The sequence below is a fragment of the Vipera ursinii genome (assembly GCF_947247035.1).
Source record: "Vipera ursinii genome assembly, chromosome: 3".
NCBI lineage: Eukaryota > Metazoa > Chordata > Lepidosauria > Squamata > Viperidae > Vipera > Vipera ursinii.
The window spans coordinates 163,305,141-163,324,957 of NC_139516.1; the positions used below are offsets into that span (position 1 = coordinate 163,305,141).

The following is a 19,817-nucleotide window of genomic DNA, read 5'->3' on the forward strand; positions in this document are numbered from 1 at the left end:
TAGTAACTGTATTTCTCTTTCTATATAGCAAAACAAACAAATGCAATACTGGTGACTTATTTTAATGACTGCAAAAAGTAGCTTTTTCAATTTACAAGTTTCTATAAATTTTTTTTCAGGCTTGTAATTGTAGTCATTTAGGTTCCCTCAGTCTTCAGTGTGACCAACTGACTTCTCAGTGCCAGTGTAAGCAAGGATACGGTGGAGACAGGTGTGCCGTGTGTGCTTTAGGTTACAGGGACTATCCTGATTGTGTTCCTTGTGACTGTGATGTGCGTGGGAGTAAAGCAGAGATGTGCAATGAAGAAATCTGCAGCTGCGAAGAGGAAACCGGTGTGTGTGTTTGCAAGGTATAGCATAATAAGATAAATAATTGGCCTATTAGGATTTTCATAAAGTTTTTAATCATGGTTGTATGCTGTAGGGGGGAGGGAGGGAGGGAGGGAGGGAGGGAGAGAGAGAGAGAGAGAGAGAGAGAGAGAGAGAGAGAGAGAGAGAGAGAGAGAGAGAGAGAGAGACTAAAGTCTTGATAATCTTTGGAAACAGCAGGAATTGGGAAGCATTGTAAAGGCACTTCTGCAAGAAACCAAAATTCCCTATTCAGTTTTCCATTATGTCAAAAAGACACAAAAGAGAAAAACTTAACCCCAAACAATCTCATGCTACATTTCTTGTAAAAGACAAGAAGAAACCAACAAGACCCTAAGCAAGATCCCTCTTTAAGAGATCTGCTGAAGCTAAGTAATTAAGGGAATACAAAAATGAAGTAATGCATGATCTAAAGCTCTTTCAAGCATCACCATTGAAGGGAGAAAAAGTTTTTTATCCAGTTTAGATACACCCGAACTGAGCCATAAATATATTTACTGTGATCATAGAAGTTCAGCGTTTCCTTTAAAGTGTGGCAGAGTCTTCATCGGGAAGTGAATTGACTAGAACATAGGTTACATAGGTAATAAATGCAAGCTTCTATAGATACCTTGTAGAATTATACATACTCGATACCTATAATTATAGTCCACGCACTATTAAGGCTAGAAATAAAATACTATTATTCAAGCCATGAGGCTGATAATGATCTCATCTTGCTTCAGGAAAATGTCTTTGGATTGCACTGCAATGAATGCAAAAGTGGGACCTTTGCTCTGCATGCTATTAATCCTTTGGGATGCATCCCTTGCTTTTGTTCTGGGATGACAGAATTTTGTACAGAAGTTGAAGGCTATGTGCGAGTTCCGGTTAGTAAAGTGTACTTATCTTTTTCTCTTGCCATACTCCTAATTCCTTCCTAACTTAATCACACCTGTTTTTGTCATCTGTTTGGATTGGAGCTAGGGTGGGAAGACACCAGAATGTTTAGCAGTCTGTCTGAATGTTTCCTAGTTTTGTGTTGAGAATTTTCCTGCTATCAAGAATTTAATTTCGTTATTTTATTTTATTGATTTCGATGTTTCCAACTCCAGACTAGTTTACTTTGCTGCTATAAATTTCTTAAATTTTTTTGCGAGCTGCCTTGATTGATTGAAAGGTGAATACCAACCTTAAGTAAATGATAAATGACAATAATGTACTTATTTATATGCATTTCAGTACTAGGCATGTTTATATTATTTTGCATTGTTTCTCTAGGATATTTTGTGCATTCCTCAAAATCAACCACTGCCTTTTGTCTAGGCAATATAACTCAACTAAGTTTTATTTCTTTTTGTTTGTTTTTTTCCTGCATCCTTAGCTTCAGCTTGTTATACTGTATATCTAGAGAAAGGGGGATAAAAATATAAAAGATTAAAGAAAATTGTGCATTCAACTTATAAACAGTTTAATGTTAATGCAAAATGTAAGGTGCATTAATGTAAGTGCTCCCAAATTTCAAAGGATGGGTGATGGGTTAGTTATTTTCAGGAAGCATGTGAAATCTTCCTTAGTCTGAGACCATATGTACAGTAATACATTTTATGAAAATGAATAACCTGTTGGCTTGGTATTGCAGGTAACACTGACTCCAGAACAGGAAATATTGTCTGTGGTTTCTCTCAGTAACTTTACTGGAACAAGTGAAGGTGTATTTTCCCAATTTCCAGACATCGTAATAAATGCGGCAACAGTCCGCCAACACTTGGATACAGAACCCTTTTACTGGAAATTACCAGATCAGTTCCAGGGAAATCAGGTAAATGTTTATTTTTCTGTACTTTCTGTTCACAGCAAAACTATTAAAATTTTATATACCTTTGTTTGTTGAGACCACATAATATATGTAAGGCTGTTTGCAGGTAAAGGTAAAGGTTCCCCCACACATCCGTGCTAGTCGTTTCCAACTCTAGGGGCCTGTGCTCATCTCCGTTTCAAAGCCGAAGAGCCAGCGCTTGTCCGAGGACGTCTCCGTGGTCATGTGGCCGGCATGACTAGATGCCAAAGGCACACGGAACGCTGTTACCTTCCCACCGTAGTGATCCCTATTTTTCTACTTGCATTTTTACGTGCTTTCTAACTGCTAGGTTGGCAGAAGCTGGGACGAGTAACAGGCGCTCACTCTGTTACGCGGCACTCGGGATTCGACCCGCCAAACTGCCGACATTCCGATCGACAAGTTCAGCGTCCTAACCCACTGAGCCACCGCGTCCCTCAGCCTTTTGAAAGATACTAGACTCAATAGAATCTAAAATCTGAGTGAGCATTCAGAAACAGAGACTGTGGCATATAAGTGGGGTTGCAGCTTGTGTTGTCATTGAAGGCCCAACAAAATGCGCTGGTTTGCTCACTCTGAATGGATGCTGACCTAGTTGTGTGAATTGTCGATAGTTGTTTAACAAAATTGCTACTTGGATTTCAAAGTACTGTAAACGAAAATGAGAATGTTTTGAGGGCAAGGTTTCCTACACTGTGAGCTGTACTTCACCTGGAGTGGTGCAGACCAAGTTGAAAGGAATGGCAAATCTTTTAGTTGTACATTGTTACAATAATCTACCTTTCCTAAGGTTTCATTGTATTGTTTTCATTGTTTATTATGTTCATTCTTTTGTTTGAATTTTTAGGGAAGCTATGTATATTAAGCAGTGCTTTTTTTGTAAAAGAAAAAAGTGCCGGAACTCACAAATGTCATACAACTTGCCTTGCCTACCCTACAAGGTTCCATCCCAAAAAGGTGCCGGAACTCTGTTCTGAGCGTTCTATGAGAAAAAAAGCCCTGATATTAAGATTTCACTAAAGGGAGGTGTGATGGCAAAAAGTTTAGGAATTCTGGTTTAGGACCTTCTATTTGCTAAGAATATGGTAATAGAAAAAATTGCTGTTGAAAGCAAGCAAATAATGAAAGCAGGTGACTAAAAGGTGACAACAACTAAGAGGTAGAGAAAGAATGAAATGATCTCCCAGGAAGTCCAGAAGCAAGGATGTCAACTAGTATTGGAGATTGTTGAATTACATATGTTATTGTAATAAATGTTAAAATAAGATTTTAACTGTTTTCACCAAATTATGGTATATTGCAACACCTAATTTTCTCCCAAGTAGAGAAGCTTGTAAAGTTATACTTTTACTTTTCCAGAAGAACATACAATTGTTAACTTTAGTTTATTTTAAACATATCTGAAATCTTATGGCTTTTTTAAACTGAATATTAAGTCATGTTGATTATAGTTCTTGATTCAGATGGCACAAGAAATTATGGTTAGTGGAAAGCAAAAAACAAAACCCAATTATATTGACTATATTGGAGATAAGAAATTCTTGTTTGATTTGTAAATGAAGTCAATATATGAAAGTATTAGGAGAAAAGAGATGATTTTGGAGCAGACTCTGGAGAAAAAGATGGTCTGCTGCTGACCTAGATTTTAGTGAAAATACTTCAAAAATATCTCAAATTAACAATATAATTACTTATCAAAACAGCTTATGGCATATGGTGGGAAATTGAAATATTCAGTAGCTTTTTATGCTCTGGATGGTCTTGGAACTGCAAATCTTGAACCACAAGTTGTGATTAAGGGAGGTCACCCTAGGAAACAGTTCATCTACGTGGATGTTCTTGCTCCAGAAAATGGATTAAGGCAAGATGAAGAGATACTAATGATGGAGGTGAGACTAAAATTTTGGTTATATATGTAGAAATGTATCTAGAGTTTTTGCTCACAGTGGAATAGAGGCTTTGTTTGCTCTTAACTTTTTTTTGTGAAAATCAAAACATCACCGGCCATGTCTCTTCAAAATATCTATCTTTTATAACATAAGTTGTATGATATTGTCATGTGACATATTAAAATGTCCAAGAAAAATTCTCTTTCACATATTTGATTGGAAACACGTAGAAACTGAATGAAACCCACCTGGAAGACTTAATGTTCTATCCAAGATTATAAACTAGAATCATTCTAGAATTGTTTTTAATAATAACGCATACATACATGCATAAACTGTCCCAGAACCAAAAGCAGAATACAAATATCAGAATTGGTTTGGAAATTATTGCACAAACATTACTGAAATATTTCTTGCTGAGCAACATCAGAATAAAAAGTATATGGTTTTCAATGTGAAATGTGGAAACTTCATGACTTGAAGAAGGCAAAAATGTTATTACAATCATTGCTTAACAATAGTACTTCTTTCGGTTGAATATATCAAATTATAGATAGATAGATTCAATAGAGGTACCTACTATCCTTTGAGCAGGAGAGATTTTCCTGCATCAGCCTTGCTCCTTAGAGCCTTGTCAGGATACTTCTGTCTCTGAAAATAACTTTCAACATCTTTCAGATTTAGCATAGTAATTTAGAAAATGCTTAATTTACAGTATGTTTGTTTCTCCAGGTTATTAATTTTACTCCACTGGGCTCTTAAAAGCCAGTGAAGATTTAATTAGGGAAGTGTCATGATTAGTTCTTATGATCAGCTTTATTAAATGGAGAAGCACTTTACATTTTATATATATTATTAATTTTGCAGCTAAGGTGTTGAGGCCAATATTGATAATGCTCATTCAGTGGCCATTTACAATTATCACAGTGATAAAAAAGGAACTTTATAACCAATGCTCGCATTTATGACCTTTGCAGATTTGTAAAGCATAGGAAAGTTGAAGTAAGATCGTAAAGACAATCACAGTGCTGACAAAGTTTCCAGCCCTAATTGTGATCACTAAATGAGGAATACCTATACACAAAAAAGTAAAAGCCATTTCATTAAACAAGTACTGTACATGTTATTAACAGTTTGTAATTAATTTATGTTTATATTTTTCTTGTCTTTAATAGAATACCTGGAAATACTTTAATGCTGTTTCAGATGAATCTGTTTCACATTCTGACTTCATGTCAGTTCTGAGCCATATAGAATATATTCTTATCAAGGCTTCATATGGTCAAGGATTGCAACAAAGCAGGTGAAGTGCTAAAACTTTGACATTCATTTGTCTGTCTGTCTGTCTAACCAAATAACTAACTAACTAACTAACTAATTCATATAATTCTAACTAATTCATGAGCCTTGGTGGAGCAGTGGGCTAATGCCTCCTTAAGTAACACCAGCTGCCTGCAATTAGTGCAGGTTCGCATCCCACCAGGCTCAAGGTTGACTCAGCCTTCCATCCTTCCGAGGTAGGTAAAATGAGGACCCAGATTGTTGGGGGCAATTAAGCTGACTTGCCGCTTGGGGTGTGTGTGAAAGCCCTAACAAGCAGGCATATACATAGAATGAAGGCTACTGCTAAGTTTGTAAGCCGCCCTGAGTCTTTGGAGAAGGGCGGGATATAAATGGAATTAAAATAAAAAAAATAGCCATCCATGTAATAAAACAAGTGACATAAAACAAAGTTAAAAAACGAGTTCTCAAATAACTACTATTATTAAAAACATTAAAAACTATAAAATGCAGCTTAAAAATAATGGGTAATAATAATAGAGCTATCTTATTAGTTCACCACATATTACTGTTCAATATACATGAATACAAATATGATATAAAGTTACTTTGCATTGTTTTTGATGGTTATGCTTCTAAAAGTGTTTCTAAAAATCAGTACTTTTTAGGAGAAACTGAATGCAGCATGATGAAATGCAGTTTATAGTGCGGATTCATGTAATCCCATGTGAATCAATACACAGTTTAGCAATTCTTTGTTTGAAAAATTATTAGTGCATATTTAGAAAAACTTTAATGGGCACACCTGATGACTATCATATTCAGGAAGATTATTATCACAGGATCTGATATGCCAAGCAGCCTTTCCCTTCTGGTGCTTCTAAATATTTTGGAATGAAAACCTAAGAAAAGTCTAGCCAGGAGAGCCATTTGTCTAAGCTTTTATTAATTTTTATTACCTTATAGTAGCTTAGAAACCAAACCTTTCGTTTTGAAATTTATTTCTGCCATTTAGTTTTGTAACCTATAGCTCTGACTGAAATATTTGCAGAAGCCGTCCTAATTGGTAGGAAATAACAAGCAGTTTTCATCTCTTGTCTGATAAATGAAGATTGCCTCATTTTTACTTTGTTTTTATGGGATGCTTTTTAGAATCTCAAATATCTCCATGGAAATTGCAATGAAAGCTGATCACATGCCCTTGGCCAAGGAACAAGCTCACCACATTGAAAAATGCCTGTGTCCTGAAGGTTATGCAGGACTCTCCTGTCAGGTATGACATCTCTTAGTAAAAAAAAAATATTTTAAGGTAACACCTTGTCATACCTTAAATGCCTTATTTAAAAATAAGTCTACCAGTTTAATAAAGCTCTTTTCTATGTAGGACTGTGCACCAGGATACTATAGGGAGAAGCATGGAAACACACACCTAAAAGTGTCCCCCTCAGTAGTTTCATTATGTATGCCCTGCCAGTGCAATAACCACAGCAGTGTTTGTGATCCAGAAACAGGGAAGTGTTTGGTATGTAAACTTCCACAATTTTTTTTTATCAATATTTGGCAGCTGCCCTGTTTGCTTTAAGATGGGCAGTTATACAAATGTTTAAAATGAATGAAATAATTCAAGGTAAAAAAAGACCGCTGAAAAATGAGATGATCAAAATAGTATAAATTTCCAAAATTAGAAATGAAAACCCTTCAAGTACAGCTTTAGTAAAATAGTAAAATAGTAAAAATGGCATATATCTAATGATATTCTTGCTGCAAATTTTGCCACATTACCATTGACTAGTTCTTTTGTAAGATTATTTTTAGGCATCTTACCCGGTTCACAAGAAGCTTTACAAAGCTAATACAAACAAGCAACACAGAATAAGAGGTTATTCTCTGAAATAAACCAATACAGGGAAGAAGGAATTGAAACAAGAGGTGTTGTAGACAATAGATAAATGTAAAGATACTCTGAATTCCAAATAACCTTTTCTATGTAATGTGCTGCAGTAGTTTAGGTTAGCATCGTGGCTCTAACCATTTAAAATTTTACAATTTGAATTTAACATTATCAAAAATGAATCACTGATGGAGATAACTCAGATTGCTTGAAGTAATTAGGGCAATCATCAAGGAATGTTAAAATAAGAAACCGAACTAATTACTCTCACTTCATGGATTACCCATGTTGAAACGGCAATAATTTTCTATAGTTTTACTCCATTAGTTTTCTATAAATACCAATCTTTTTTTATAACTAAAGGAATGAATATATTGCCTGCCATTTCCATCTCTTGACATTTTGAGTAATTAGTAAGAGCACTGTGTATTATTAAACTCGAAGCTTTTAATTTTTTTTTAAATTTTAAAATTCCTGAATTATTGCTTCCTAGGACTGCAGAGATAATACAGTTGGTGACCACTGCAGTATTTGTGCTCCTGGTTATTATGGCAAAGTGACAGGATCCATCAATGATTGTTCACTATGTGCATGTCCAAGAATGAGCCCAGAAAGGTAGCTAAGTATTAACCTGGTTGTCTTAATAATTATTATATTTAATATAGTATTACATCAATAATAGATACTATTGACAGTTATATTTCTAGGCGGTCTCTATCCTTTTTTAAAAAATTCCTGATTAAAATGGGATTTGTAATTTGGCTTAGTCAGATAATTCAATAGACATTATTATAACCTAGTGGTTGATCTTATGGTTACATCAGCCTTTCACAATGATTAAATATAACAGTTCAACACTTTGGAAAAACATTAGGCTACACTAAGTATTAGGCAACAAGGAACAGAATTGTATTTATGCATTAATATAGCTAAGCAGCAATCTTATTTACCTAGGAATAAGCCTTATTGAAATCAGTGAGACTTTTCTTAATCTATATGTATAAAGTTGAAGACTTAGTAGAATTGAATGGTACTGGAATTGTAGTTTTTAGGCATCAAAAGAAATATGGTTGAACATTCCTACATACCTAATTATACTGCTTGGGTAAAAATGGGGGGATTCAGGTTTACTCATATCCATTGGAGCTCCCTGAGTTAATTTGGGTCAGCCACTCACTGACAGCCCAATTTGTTTCATGGGGTTGTGGTGGGGAAAAATGGGGGGGGAGGAAGGGCTGACCATTGCCTTAAGCCAGTGAATAAAAAAATATAAATCTAATAAATAAAATTATATACCAGTTGGGATAAGTATGTTTCTCCTAGATCTTCTAATGATTTTTTTTGTTCTTCAAGCTTTAGTCCAACATGTGTTGCAAAAGGTATAAAGGACTTTCACTGCAATGCTTGTGTCACTGGATATGAAGGGCAGTACTGTGAAAGGTAAGGTATTCAGTTCATACAACCTATGCAACAAATGTGCCTACATTAAGAAGAGTTGACATAGCTTAATTTTAGTTGATTTAGACAGCAATTAGGCAAAAGGGATGGAAAAATCTATGTCTTAACCTTATTAGAAATGAAGTAGATAACAAGTTGCTGCTATATTGAATCAATGTAGAATTAAAGTATTAACATAAACAGCTAGTAACTGACGTGTTAAACCTGATTTATTGGCTATTCTGCGTGTTGTATTGTGCCATCATTCAGTCAAAAAGTATGCCTTTGCTTTTTTATATATTACACTGGTACAATCCTAATTTGAAACTACAGTATCTCAATAGGATTGTAATGCTATAAAAAATAGAAGTATATACCCTTGCAATTTCTCAGAATTCATTTGCAGGGTCCATAGAATGTAGAATGTCCTTCAACATAGGGAATGTATTGTATGTTTAAGTCTCAGGCTACTGTGAGATTTGTGGCATGCTGGAATAAAAGACTGGAGATCATGAAAGAATAGAGGACATTGTGGTTTTATGATAAGGTATCTCAAGGCATCCTTTTTTAAAAAAAACAAGACATTCAAGAAAGGCTAACTTGTCTTGATTCTTTCTAGATGTTCTCCAGGTTACTATGGAGATCCTAGAGTACCAGGTGGCAAATGTCAGCAATGTCAGTGCAACCCAAATGGTTCTCTCCATTACCACTGTGATCATACTTCTGGGCAATGTGTTTGTAAGCAAGGTGTAACAGGACAGTTGTGTGATCAGTGTGATTCAAGACACACTCTTGTGGAGAATGAATGTGTTTGTAAGTGGTTTATTTTTCCTTTTTCCTTTTGTTTTTTTAAGTTGAAGTTTGCCTGGAATGGGAACTAAGTGCTGTTTAGTATTATTCAGTTTGTAAGATATTGCAGCATGAAACATACTTGCTCAGAAAATAACATTCTTAAAAAATGCTGTCTGTGTTTTGGATAGAACCAACTAAATAGATGAATCTGTTGAATATCAGTGTATGTATCCCTGTAGAGAGAAGAAAGGAAATAGCTACAGAAAGAAATGTACATATAGAGAAGAATTAAAATGATATACATTTTAAAATATCTACTCAATATATTTATATGGATTTTGTACATGGTTTTGACAAAGTTTTCCAACAAAATTTGGGGAGTAAGAAATTATTGAGAAATGAAAAGCAGAGTGGAAGAATGAATGTAAATTCTATCAGTGAGAGAGTTACCCTAGATTCTCTGTTGGAGAATCTAGACATATACATAATTGTCTAGAATTACTATTTAGTATAATTAGAAGAAAAGTAGCAATGAAGAACTTCAGAAATGTTTCCGAAACTGAAGGAATGTGTGTCAAAATGGTAAATGCTATATAGTATATATGAATTAAAGTACTGAGTATTGCAGAGAAAAATTTGTAACCATGTATATGATGATAACCTAACCATGAAAGAGTTTCTGAAGTTGTTTTCCTTTATTTTTTTGGAGCCCAAGCATGAGACTCTAAAGAGATATCACAAAGGTTGTCACTCTTGTGTTAGTCAATGAAATAATCTGCTTAAGAGGAACAAATGTTAGGGCTACCTTTCTCCTTTTTTTTGTTTTTGGAATTTCTTCACTTTCTGTTTAGTTCATGAGTATACAAAATAATGTAAGGATCAATACAAATATGTGTATTAAGCTGAAAATAATATCTATAATTTTTTTCTTCAGCTTGTGATGATGAATGTACAGGGCGATTGTTGAATGATCTGGATAATTTTGGCAAAGCTATGTTTTTGGTAAACTTCACTGGTGCTATCTTGGCACCTTATGGAGCACTTTCAGACTTGGAAAATGTCACAAAATATTTAAAGGTGTGTAAGCTGTTACTTATCTTTTATTTTGCAGTTTATATTATTGTGTAGATAGCTGAAGATTAATATATTGGTTACCACTGGCCTATTTTAAGTATGGTTTAGTTGGTTCGTATGCCTTCTATGATAAAACATTGTTTCTAATTAGAAATACTTCTGTGGAATCAACTCTTCTGAACTTGCCACCCACTAAGCCATGGCTTGGAGCTGGGCTGATTCTGTCAGGTATTATGGTTATGGAGCAGCTTTCTGTATTACTGTAAATCCTATACAAAGTATCAAAATAAATCTATGTGTTATCTTATGGAAAGAGACCTGTACATTTCACATGTTGATTTCCTCGTGTTCAATGATGATGATACTAATAATAATTCATAACAATATTCCATTTAGTTTGTTATTATTTATCTAATTACTTATATAACTGCCTTTATAAAATATCTTCAAAAGATTCTGTAATAAAACTGGAAAGGGGGCAGTTTTCTAGTTAGCTGTGCAGCTATGAAATAGCAATAGCACTTAGACTTATATACTGCTTCATAGTGATTGCTTTACAGCACTCTGAGTGGTTTACAGATGTCAGCATATTGCCTCCAACAATCTGGGTTCTCATTTCACCAATTGTGGAGGGATGGAAAGCTGAATCAGTCTTGAACCGATCAGGATCGAACTCTTGGCAGTGGGCAGAGTTAGTCTGCAATACTGCATTCTAGCCATTGGGCCACCACATATGCATCCATTCACATTTTGCAGTGTGCAATGTGTGAATGGGGGGATATGTGGTATGCTCCCAGTGCCCTTTCCTTCATCACTGATTTCTGATTCTCAAGAAAGATTAATTTGTTTTAAGGCAGGGGTGTCAAACTCACAATATCACGTGACGTGTCGTGACATATCACAACATTTTTTCCATTGCCGGCAATGGGGTGGGTGCGGTTTTGCCATAACACATCTGGCCCACAGTTTGACATCCCTGTTTTTCCTGAGAGGTGCTATGTGTGTGCTTATGTCAGTTCTGAATCACATTGTGCCCTTTAAATCTGGATCACTGTACAGCACTGGCAAACTTACACTGTACAGCACTGGCAGATAACATTGAAATGTTATTACAGATTCAGTTTCTCCAAGATTCATCAGTTGAACCTGTAACTTAATATTTTTAGGCTGTCTCACTAACATCTTGGCTGAATTAAAATCTCACATGTTAATCAGTTTGTTTTTCAGTTACAGACCAATGTAATATAGATTTTATTTCATATACCAACATATTGCTTAGCTGTTACACAGACATTGTGAAGTTTTCTAGGAAAGTTTTTTGATGAAAAGGATTGGTAAAGCACCTAATTGGGAAAATTGCATACTAAAAGGTCTAAGTTTAAATCCTTGCCTCCATCCTGAAGCTGTTTGCATACACATTTTATTTCCAGGAATCTTTGAGGGCTGAAGAAAGTCCAAACTCTTTAATGAAAATTATGAATGGAAATCTTGGTATGATATCAAATGTTTCAGATCAGTTCTACAAAGAGGTAGGGATTTTGCTTCTTTATTTCAAGTTTAAACTTACCTGTTAGAAAAATAGCTGGAATAAAAATAGGTAAAAGTAGACCTGCAAGTAGAAGATTTACCGCAATATTGAACTGAACCGGGTAATTATAAAATGTTTGGCTTTGTATTTACCACGTGAAAATCTGTTTCATACTTAATAGAGAAGCAGCAAATTGTCATATTTATTGTAAAGCTTATCTAAATCAGGAAATAATAATAATGATGATGATGATGATGATGATGATGATGATGATGATGATGATGATGATGGTTTGGGGGGGGCACCTTAGGGATGCAACTCAGCTAAAACCCATCCTTGATATTTTTCTGCCCTAGTAGTGTGCATATACTGTATGTGTGGCAAATTTGTGTCTATGTTTAGATTACACACCAAGATAGGGCAAAATTAAGAGAAAATAAATCAGCTAATATTAATATATTGATTGAAATTAATTGCTTGTAAAATAAGACTTGCAGAATTGTTCCCTCATGTCTCTCAATTCACATGTAATATGCTCACATACATCCCCCTGCAACAGCAATTACAGTTAGATTGAAATAGGCGTGGAGAAGGACAAAAGAGAAAAAAAAGTCTGAAAACCACAAGAAAGGGTTTGAACCTAAGCCTAATCACCTTTACTTTGTAGTAAGTTGCACAGAGTTTAGTAGTTCTTTATTCCCATTGGTTGTTGCTTAATCAAGCCGACTTACTTAGCAGCTCAAAGAAATTTAAGAGCACTGTCAAAAGTCTTATTTTTCTTGCTCTAAAAAGAATCAGGATCAATTAAGATGTAGGGATAATAATAAATTAATAAAATATCAAAAAGGACATCCAGGCGTCCTTACTCTGGAATAAATGCTGTTGAGTTCAATGCCTTTGTCTACATTCATGGTGGCTCTTTGGTCTTTTATGCAATCCTGATCTCTACCTCACTTATGGTCTTCTTACACATCTTCTGGTGTGTGGTAATTTCTCCTTTCTCCAACCATTTGCTTTCATTCATTGCAGTAAAACTACCACCTCTACCTTTCACTGGCTCAGTTAAGCTTTTCTCAGGGAATGTAAGATTATCTCCTCTAAAATTCAATGCAAGTATTTATCAGGGCAATTACTTTTCCACTTAAAAAGTTTTCTAGCACAGACGTTAAAGTATCTGAAACATTTTACCCTTTCTGTAGCATTTATTTGATAAGAATAATATAAAATGCTCTTTTTACAAAATAAAAGGTTTGCTTTGTATATAACTTAGTGACAATTGTAAATATGATCCTCATTTAGCATATTAATATATATATATATATTAATATATATATTTGCTTTTGTACTAGTTAACAAGAATACTACAAAGAGGAGAAAATCTCAACAATGCTACAGAAGGTACCTTGAATAAGAGTAAAGAAATGGCTGAATTTATCATCACATTGCAGGGAACTATTAAAGGTAACGTGGGGATTGGTTTGGCTGTTACAGTTTTGGAGTAGGAATATGACTTAGCTGTCGAAGATATTTATAAATAAAAATATTGTTTCTGCATTTGTATAAGGTGATTTTTAAAATCCTTTTTTCTGCCCAATTATTATTTTTCTTTCTCCATCAAGTGCTTGTGGAAATGGCGGCCACTATTAACACAACAGTGGGTAGTGATTTCCCACAATCAAATAAAACACTTCAGAAATTACAAGATGATATTCCCATGATGATGGATGTAATGCGTGGAAGATATTTCCAGCACCTGCATCAAGATAGTATACGTGAATTAACGTAAGTCTTTCTGTGGTTTGCTGCAATGTTCGTAATTAATATTTAAGACAAGTAAAGAAAACTGTATCTGACCTTTATAATGAGAATTAGTTGGTAAATATTATTTTTTAAAATGCTTAATGTATTAAATCAAACTAAAAGCTTTATGTCATAAAACAACAGGCGATTTTCAGCAAAACTAGAATACTTATTTTTTTAAAGGCACAACATGCTTCATTGATTTTCATGTGGGTTTTAAATTTAGCACTATTTTTTTTTAAATCCTATTTATATCCCGCCCTTCTCCGAAGACTCAGGGCGGCTTACAATTTTAAGCACAAACCAATGTGCTTAGCAATAGCCTTCATTCTATGTATATGCCTGCTTATTAGGGTAATTTCCAGTTCCAGGAATTATATAGTCTATGGTACATAACTCATACCTCCTACAGATAAATGGTTTCAACCTGTCTTTAGAGTAAATTGATTTAGAATTTGAACATGTTAAAAGTAGAGGCTAAAATTTCTGTTATTGGGATATATATCAAAGATATTTAACTGAGTACCACAGACAAGATTTTGCTTGTGATAAAATCCAAAACTGTGTTTAAATATAATTTTGTATGAGTTTAGACAAAATATCAAAATGGGAACTTGTGAAAAAAGGAAAATAATGAAACCTGATTTAATTTATAAAATGTATTTGTAAAATATATATTTGAAATAAATCAGAAACATTCTCAAAGTTATAGCCAAGAAGATGCCATCAAGAAAAGTCTCTTGATTTCCATCAATAGTTCTGATACTTTTTCATTGATTTTTCTGCTCTTGAGATCTTGGCAAGAATAAATGTTGAATGCATTCACCACTTTATGCCAAACAGATAAGTTTAATGATCTGGGATATGAATGCACAGAATGTCTATGGATAATTCCTAATCATCCAGATCATTGTTGGATAAAAAGCTAAATGTCTTTAATGAATAAACAAAGTCCATTTGCCTTTTGAGAAAGCACCTTTGGAATGTACAGAATGTTAGTGCTCATAGTTTTGTCACTAAACAGGAGATATTTCTTTATTGCCTTTCCTTTAACTATGTTGGGAATAACATATTGTGATATTCAAACACACTTCATACTTTACTTCCTCCAAACAAGCTAAGATTAAATGCAACTTTGCACGTTATATCATAAGCACTAGCCTGTAATCCTTGGATAATGATTTTATGCAATGATAGTTGACTATAAACAATGTAAGTAAACAATAAAGCCAAATTTCTCATTAGCTATATGAGACAGATTTCAACTTCCTCTTGAATGACTTTTAGTTTCAAGAGGATTTATATCACTTTGTGTATGTCTTCTATATTTATTAGAGGTGCAAAAAAATTGCTGACACGAATCCAGAGAGAATATTGGAGACCACAGCAAGAAATTAAGGATTTTCAAAAAGCAGCAAAACGTGCCTTATCTGAACATAGCAGCAAACGTCAAGAAGCCCAGGATGTTGTGAACATAGCAAACAGAAACACTGAGGAGGCTGGGCGTCTGTTTGTTCTTATTAATAACAACCTCAATGAGTTCAATGTAAGAAGTCTCACAGCATGTTTAATGTGATTTCATAGTAGATTTGTCTGAGTGTTTAAAATAATCTTTAAAGAAAAAAATTAGGTTTAATATTAGCATTTGGCAAAGTATATTACACTTAACATTTGTATCTCTTTAAACATGAAGGGATTTTATGTAAGATAGACTTATTCTGTAATAGCTGATATAAAGTGTTAATTATACCCAATATTGTATTCAGAATAAAAAGCTGAATGTTAAAGAAGATGAGGAGCTCTCTGTTACGCTGATAAAAGAAGGAAAAATCCAAAAAACCGCTGCTGCCGCCTTTGCAAGAGATATATTTAGTTCTACGTCTGTAAGTCACTGAACACTCATAGCCTTAATTTATGACTAATTTAGTTAATTAGCCATTATGTGATATTAACTGATTTTGAATGTTCAGGATCTAGAAATCCACGAGGATGAACTCATCTTATGGAGTACTAAATTAAGACAACACGTGGATGACCTGGTTATGCAGCTGTCTACTCGAGGAGCTCTTGAACTTGTCTATAAGACAGAAGATCATGCTTCTGAGTTAGAAAAAATTGTTCATGCATTAGACAGGTAAAAGTGTCATCAATAGGTTATGCTTTAATTAAATAGCAGACGGTTTGTAGTGTCTAAAATGTCTGTCTACTGGAAATGGCTTTCTGCCTCAGAGCTTATTAGACACAAAACTACATAGGAAATATAAAACTTCCAGTCTAGAGTGTGGAATTCAAAGCTTACATTCACACCAAAAATGTTTCTTTTGTACTAAGCTGTAACATACTTAATTGTTACACGTAGATAGGCCAAGTATGACTGAAACTGAAATGCATAAGCTGTTTCATCTAGAATATAATAAACTTTCAATTGTAACAGAACACTGGAATTAATGACTGCATTAGGGATGAAAGGCAATGTGTTGTTCAATATGCAACTTTTATTCTGTGTTTTAAAATAATGTAATGCTATTTTTTTTCAGGTGCATGTTGTTGTAAACCACTGAGTCATTTAGATGAGATGGACATTGTAGCAATTTAATACATAAAATAAATAAATAAACTGATCCAAATATAAGGCTTAAAATAGGTGTAGGTTCTAGTAAAATCTGATAAATATTTTAATAGGTTTAAATTCTATGCAAAAGATATAATTTTCATCTTCTATTGCAGTGGCCTTTTGAATGTTAGAAATGTGACTGTGAATGTGACAAATTCTGTCCATGTGTACTCTACCATCAGAAATGTAGTTGAAAGTGCAGAGAACCTGGCAAGTGATGTCACTAAGATTATATATGAACATGTGGTAAGTGCATAGAAAGTCTGTGTTATATCAATACATGTATACATTCTTCAATATAGATATTCATCATTCAAAACTTATGGTAGAGATATTTTGGAACATCTGGGAGTGCAACTTATCATCTCTTTAAAGGAGCTACATTTTTTTTAGACTTCTAAGTCAACCTGAAAAAAATGCATGGAGTTGCCCTATTAAAATACCTGTGTCTCTGATGCAACTCTTCAAAGCAGCTATGTCTTGAGTATGTATAGCTTGTACCCCACAATAATAGATTTTTAAAAATCCTACACATGAATTTGTTTCTTTTCTCAAATAAATGAAAAGCTTTGGAATATTCTAATGGCTAACCACAATGTCCAGGTTTTCTTTCTAATTATGAAATTATGTAAACTTTACAAAAAATAAGCACCACTGGATACCATGGAAGTAGCTTCTGACTTGTTCGAAAGCTTGTTCAGCAATCATATTTTTCTTTGTTGAAAGCTCTATATTGGAATCTGTAAAAATACTTTTCTGATCTTCTGAAAACAGAATAAAAGCAAGGAATGATAGGTATCTCCATTCTTGTACAAACTTTTCCTTTTAAGAAATTCAATCCATTGAAAAGAGTTGGAAGCTTTCCAATTTTAGCCAGACATAATCTTTAGATCTTTGTGATGTACCATCTAGCTAACCCGTGGCATGATCCTTTTTTTTCTTATTGTGTACATGGGTTAAGGGATGAGACCCCTCTTCTTGAGGTCAAAGTTCTCAGAAATCCAAATAATTATGCACTATGTAAGCATCTGGTGCAACCCCATGATCTCTGGGAACAAGTCCAAGCCACAGCAGCAACTGTGGGATGTGTTGATGAAAGTCGACTACATCTGTACAAGGTCATTTTAGGGAAATATTTTTTGGAACCATGTGTGATCTTCACAACACCCTATTTCTAATATAGTTGCTTGTTATGTATGTGAAGATGTTTTTATGGTGTTCTGTCTCATATCTCATATTAATAAATCTGATGTGTTTAATCATAGGACTGAGATTGGAAGCTTAAGCTAAAAATGCTATAAAACCATAGAAATGAGTTTTTTACATTATAGCCACATAACATATAAGGGTTATGCCAGAATCCTGTAATTTTAATATTGCTTTTTCCCCATAAATAATGTTTTTTTTTGTGTTTAAGCAAAGAGGGCCCTTTAACACTACTGGGAAAAATGTCCTTAAGCTTAGCTCCACAGTCTTAACTGATGCAAAACATTTTCACAAGAAGTATGATGGTAAGTTTCATTACATATAGGTTGACATATTAATTTCTGCTCTGTAATGACATTTACTTGAGGATGTTAAACCTTTTATTATCACAGGACTGTTGTGCTAATAAAATAAAATTAAATTAAAATTTACTCAACCTGAGATCTTTGTAGGGTGTAATATTGGTTGCTGTATATATTAACATTTTGTAATAAAGAACCTATAAACCTGTGCCAATTACAAATTATCCTCCTGAAAGCAATAAAACAACCACCTATTTGGCACAGGCTGCAATTATGTTTTAGTGCATTTTTTAATGTGTGATCCCTGGCGACATTTGCCTTTGCTTGATAGTTTAAACTCTATATAGTGCATCTGCTGAATAGGTGTCGTTTTAGCATACAGCATAGATTATATAAGGCACAATTCATTGCTTTTATTTTCTTTCAAAAAGTAATCTACTGCATCGGATTTACAACTATTTTCTTCTGTAGGACTCAGGTCAGGGTTAAATGAAATTAACATAAAAGTGGAAAGACTTAAAGCAAAAGCCAGTGGAATTGCTAAAAGGTTTAATGATTCCCTACTTCAGATGACTGCATTGTCCGGAGGTAAGGGGAGTTCATCTTGATAACATTGTCCTTCAATCTAGAAGGCAGATCTATTTAACCATTACCACTAGAAAAACTAATCTTTTTATCTCAGATATGTGTGTGTGTGTGTGTGTGTGTGTGTATGTATGTATGTATGTATTTATTTTGAAAGTATGTGTGTAAGAGGACAATATATGGTTGCTGTTTTCAGCATGTTCTCATTCCTTTAAAACAAAAAAAGAAAACAAAATGAATAGGAAAAATTTGGTTTACATTGCTTTGTATCGTGCTGAGCAAGGATTCATTGGCTGGATTTCTGCCCATTAAAGTTCTGAAACCTGGCCATGATGAAATAGGATTGCAGATTTGAATGGTATTGGTCTTTTCCACTGCCAATAAACCATAATTTAGCACTGCATGTATAAGTAATAACCAGTTGTAGCAAGCAGGGTTTTTTTTATTAACAATCAGATTAAATGTTACAATTTATTCATTTCTTTTTCCATGATAGTACTCCTTTTACTTCTTCTTTGTAATAATCTTTGTAATAGACATTGCCTTGCTAATATACTGGAGCTAAAATAAAAACTACAATGGAAAAAAAATAATATTTTATATGAATAACTTTTATATGTACAGCTTTAGTTTTCCACCATAAGATACCCCAAAGCTCTGGTTTTGATGGCACACTGTGAAATATGGATTAAACAAATTTAGAACACTATAAATTATGGATTAAAGAGAACCCTAAATTTAAACTGTTAATTTGACGGGTATCCCATTAGAATGGTTGTTGATACATTAGAATTGTTTTATGTCTCTACTCAAGCATTATGCCTGAATTACAAAGACAAATGAACTGCTTACAGACTCACAAGCTTCCTAATTTCAGACCTTGATAGTTATATAGCAGGGACTGATTATTCTTGTGTTCATTTAAATGTAAGCTGACCAGTTTATGTGATATGGAACAATCATGTGGAAAGTCTTTATTTCAATTTATATGAACCTTAATAGTCCCTCCATACAATAGGGGATCAGTGACTAAAGCAGGGGTCTTCAAACTTGGCCCTTTTATGACTCATCAACTTCAACTCCCAGAATTCCTCAGCCAGTGTGCCTGGCTGAGGAATTCTGGGAGTTGAAGTCCATGAGTCATAAAAGGGCCAAATTTGAAGACCCCTAGACTAAAGGAAGAGGAAAGGCATATGCTTAGATGTTGTGACACTGCATCCAGAGGGTTTT

The 19,817-nt window shown here is 34.1% G+C and overlaps 1 protein-coding gene across 1 annotated transcript in view; it reads left to right on the forward strand.

Moving 5' to 3' along the window:
* Positions 1-19,817, forward strand: part of LAMA1 (laminin subunit alpha 1) — a gene marked incomplete at both ends in the record, with an annotated part of 96,760 nt that overhangs the window by 50,015 nt on the left and 26,928 nt on the right. Inside the window, 20 exons of the mRNA XM_083358725.1 lie at positions 120-350; positions 1,095-1,238; positions 1,991-2,170; positions 3,892-4,077; positions 5,253-5,380; positions 6,511-6,631; positions 6,743-6,880; positions 7,743-7,864; positions 8,603-8,689; positions 9,306-9,499; positions 10,413-10,555; positions 11,983-12,081; positions 13,430-13,541; positions 13,700-13,862; positions 15,216-15,426; positions 15,647-15,763; positions 15,851-16,014; positions 16,608-16,740; positions 17,912-18,005; positions 18,474-18,590. Of these exons, the coding sequence (XP_083214851.1) occupies positions 120-350; positions 1,095-1,238; positions 1,991-2,170; positions 3,892-4,077; positions 5,253-5,380; positions 6,511-6,631; positions 6,743-6,880; positions 7,743-7,864; positions 8,603-8,689; positions 9,306-9,499; positions 10,413-10,555; positions 11,983-12,081; positions 13,430-13,541; positions 13,700-13,862; positions 15,216-15,426; positions 15,647-15,763; positions 15,851-16,014; positions 16,608-16,740; positions 17,912-18,005; positions 18,474-18,590 (2,884 nt within the window). The remainder of the gene's footprint in view (positions 1-119; positions 351-1,094; positions 1,239-1,990; positions 2,171-3,891; positions 4,078-5,252; positions 5,381-6,510; positions 6,632-6,742; positions 6,881-7,742; positions 7,865-8,602; positions 8,690-9,305; positions 9,500-10,412; positions 10,556-11,982; positions 12,082-13,429; positions 13,542-13,699; positions 13,863-15,215; positions 15,427-15,646; positions 15,764-15,850; positions 16,015-16,607; positions 16,741-17,911; positions 18,006-18,473; positions 18,591-19,817) is intronic.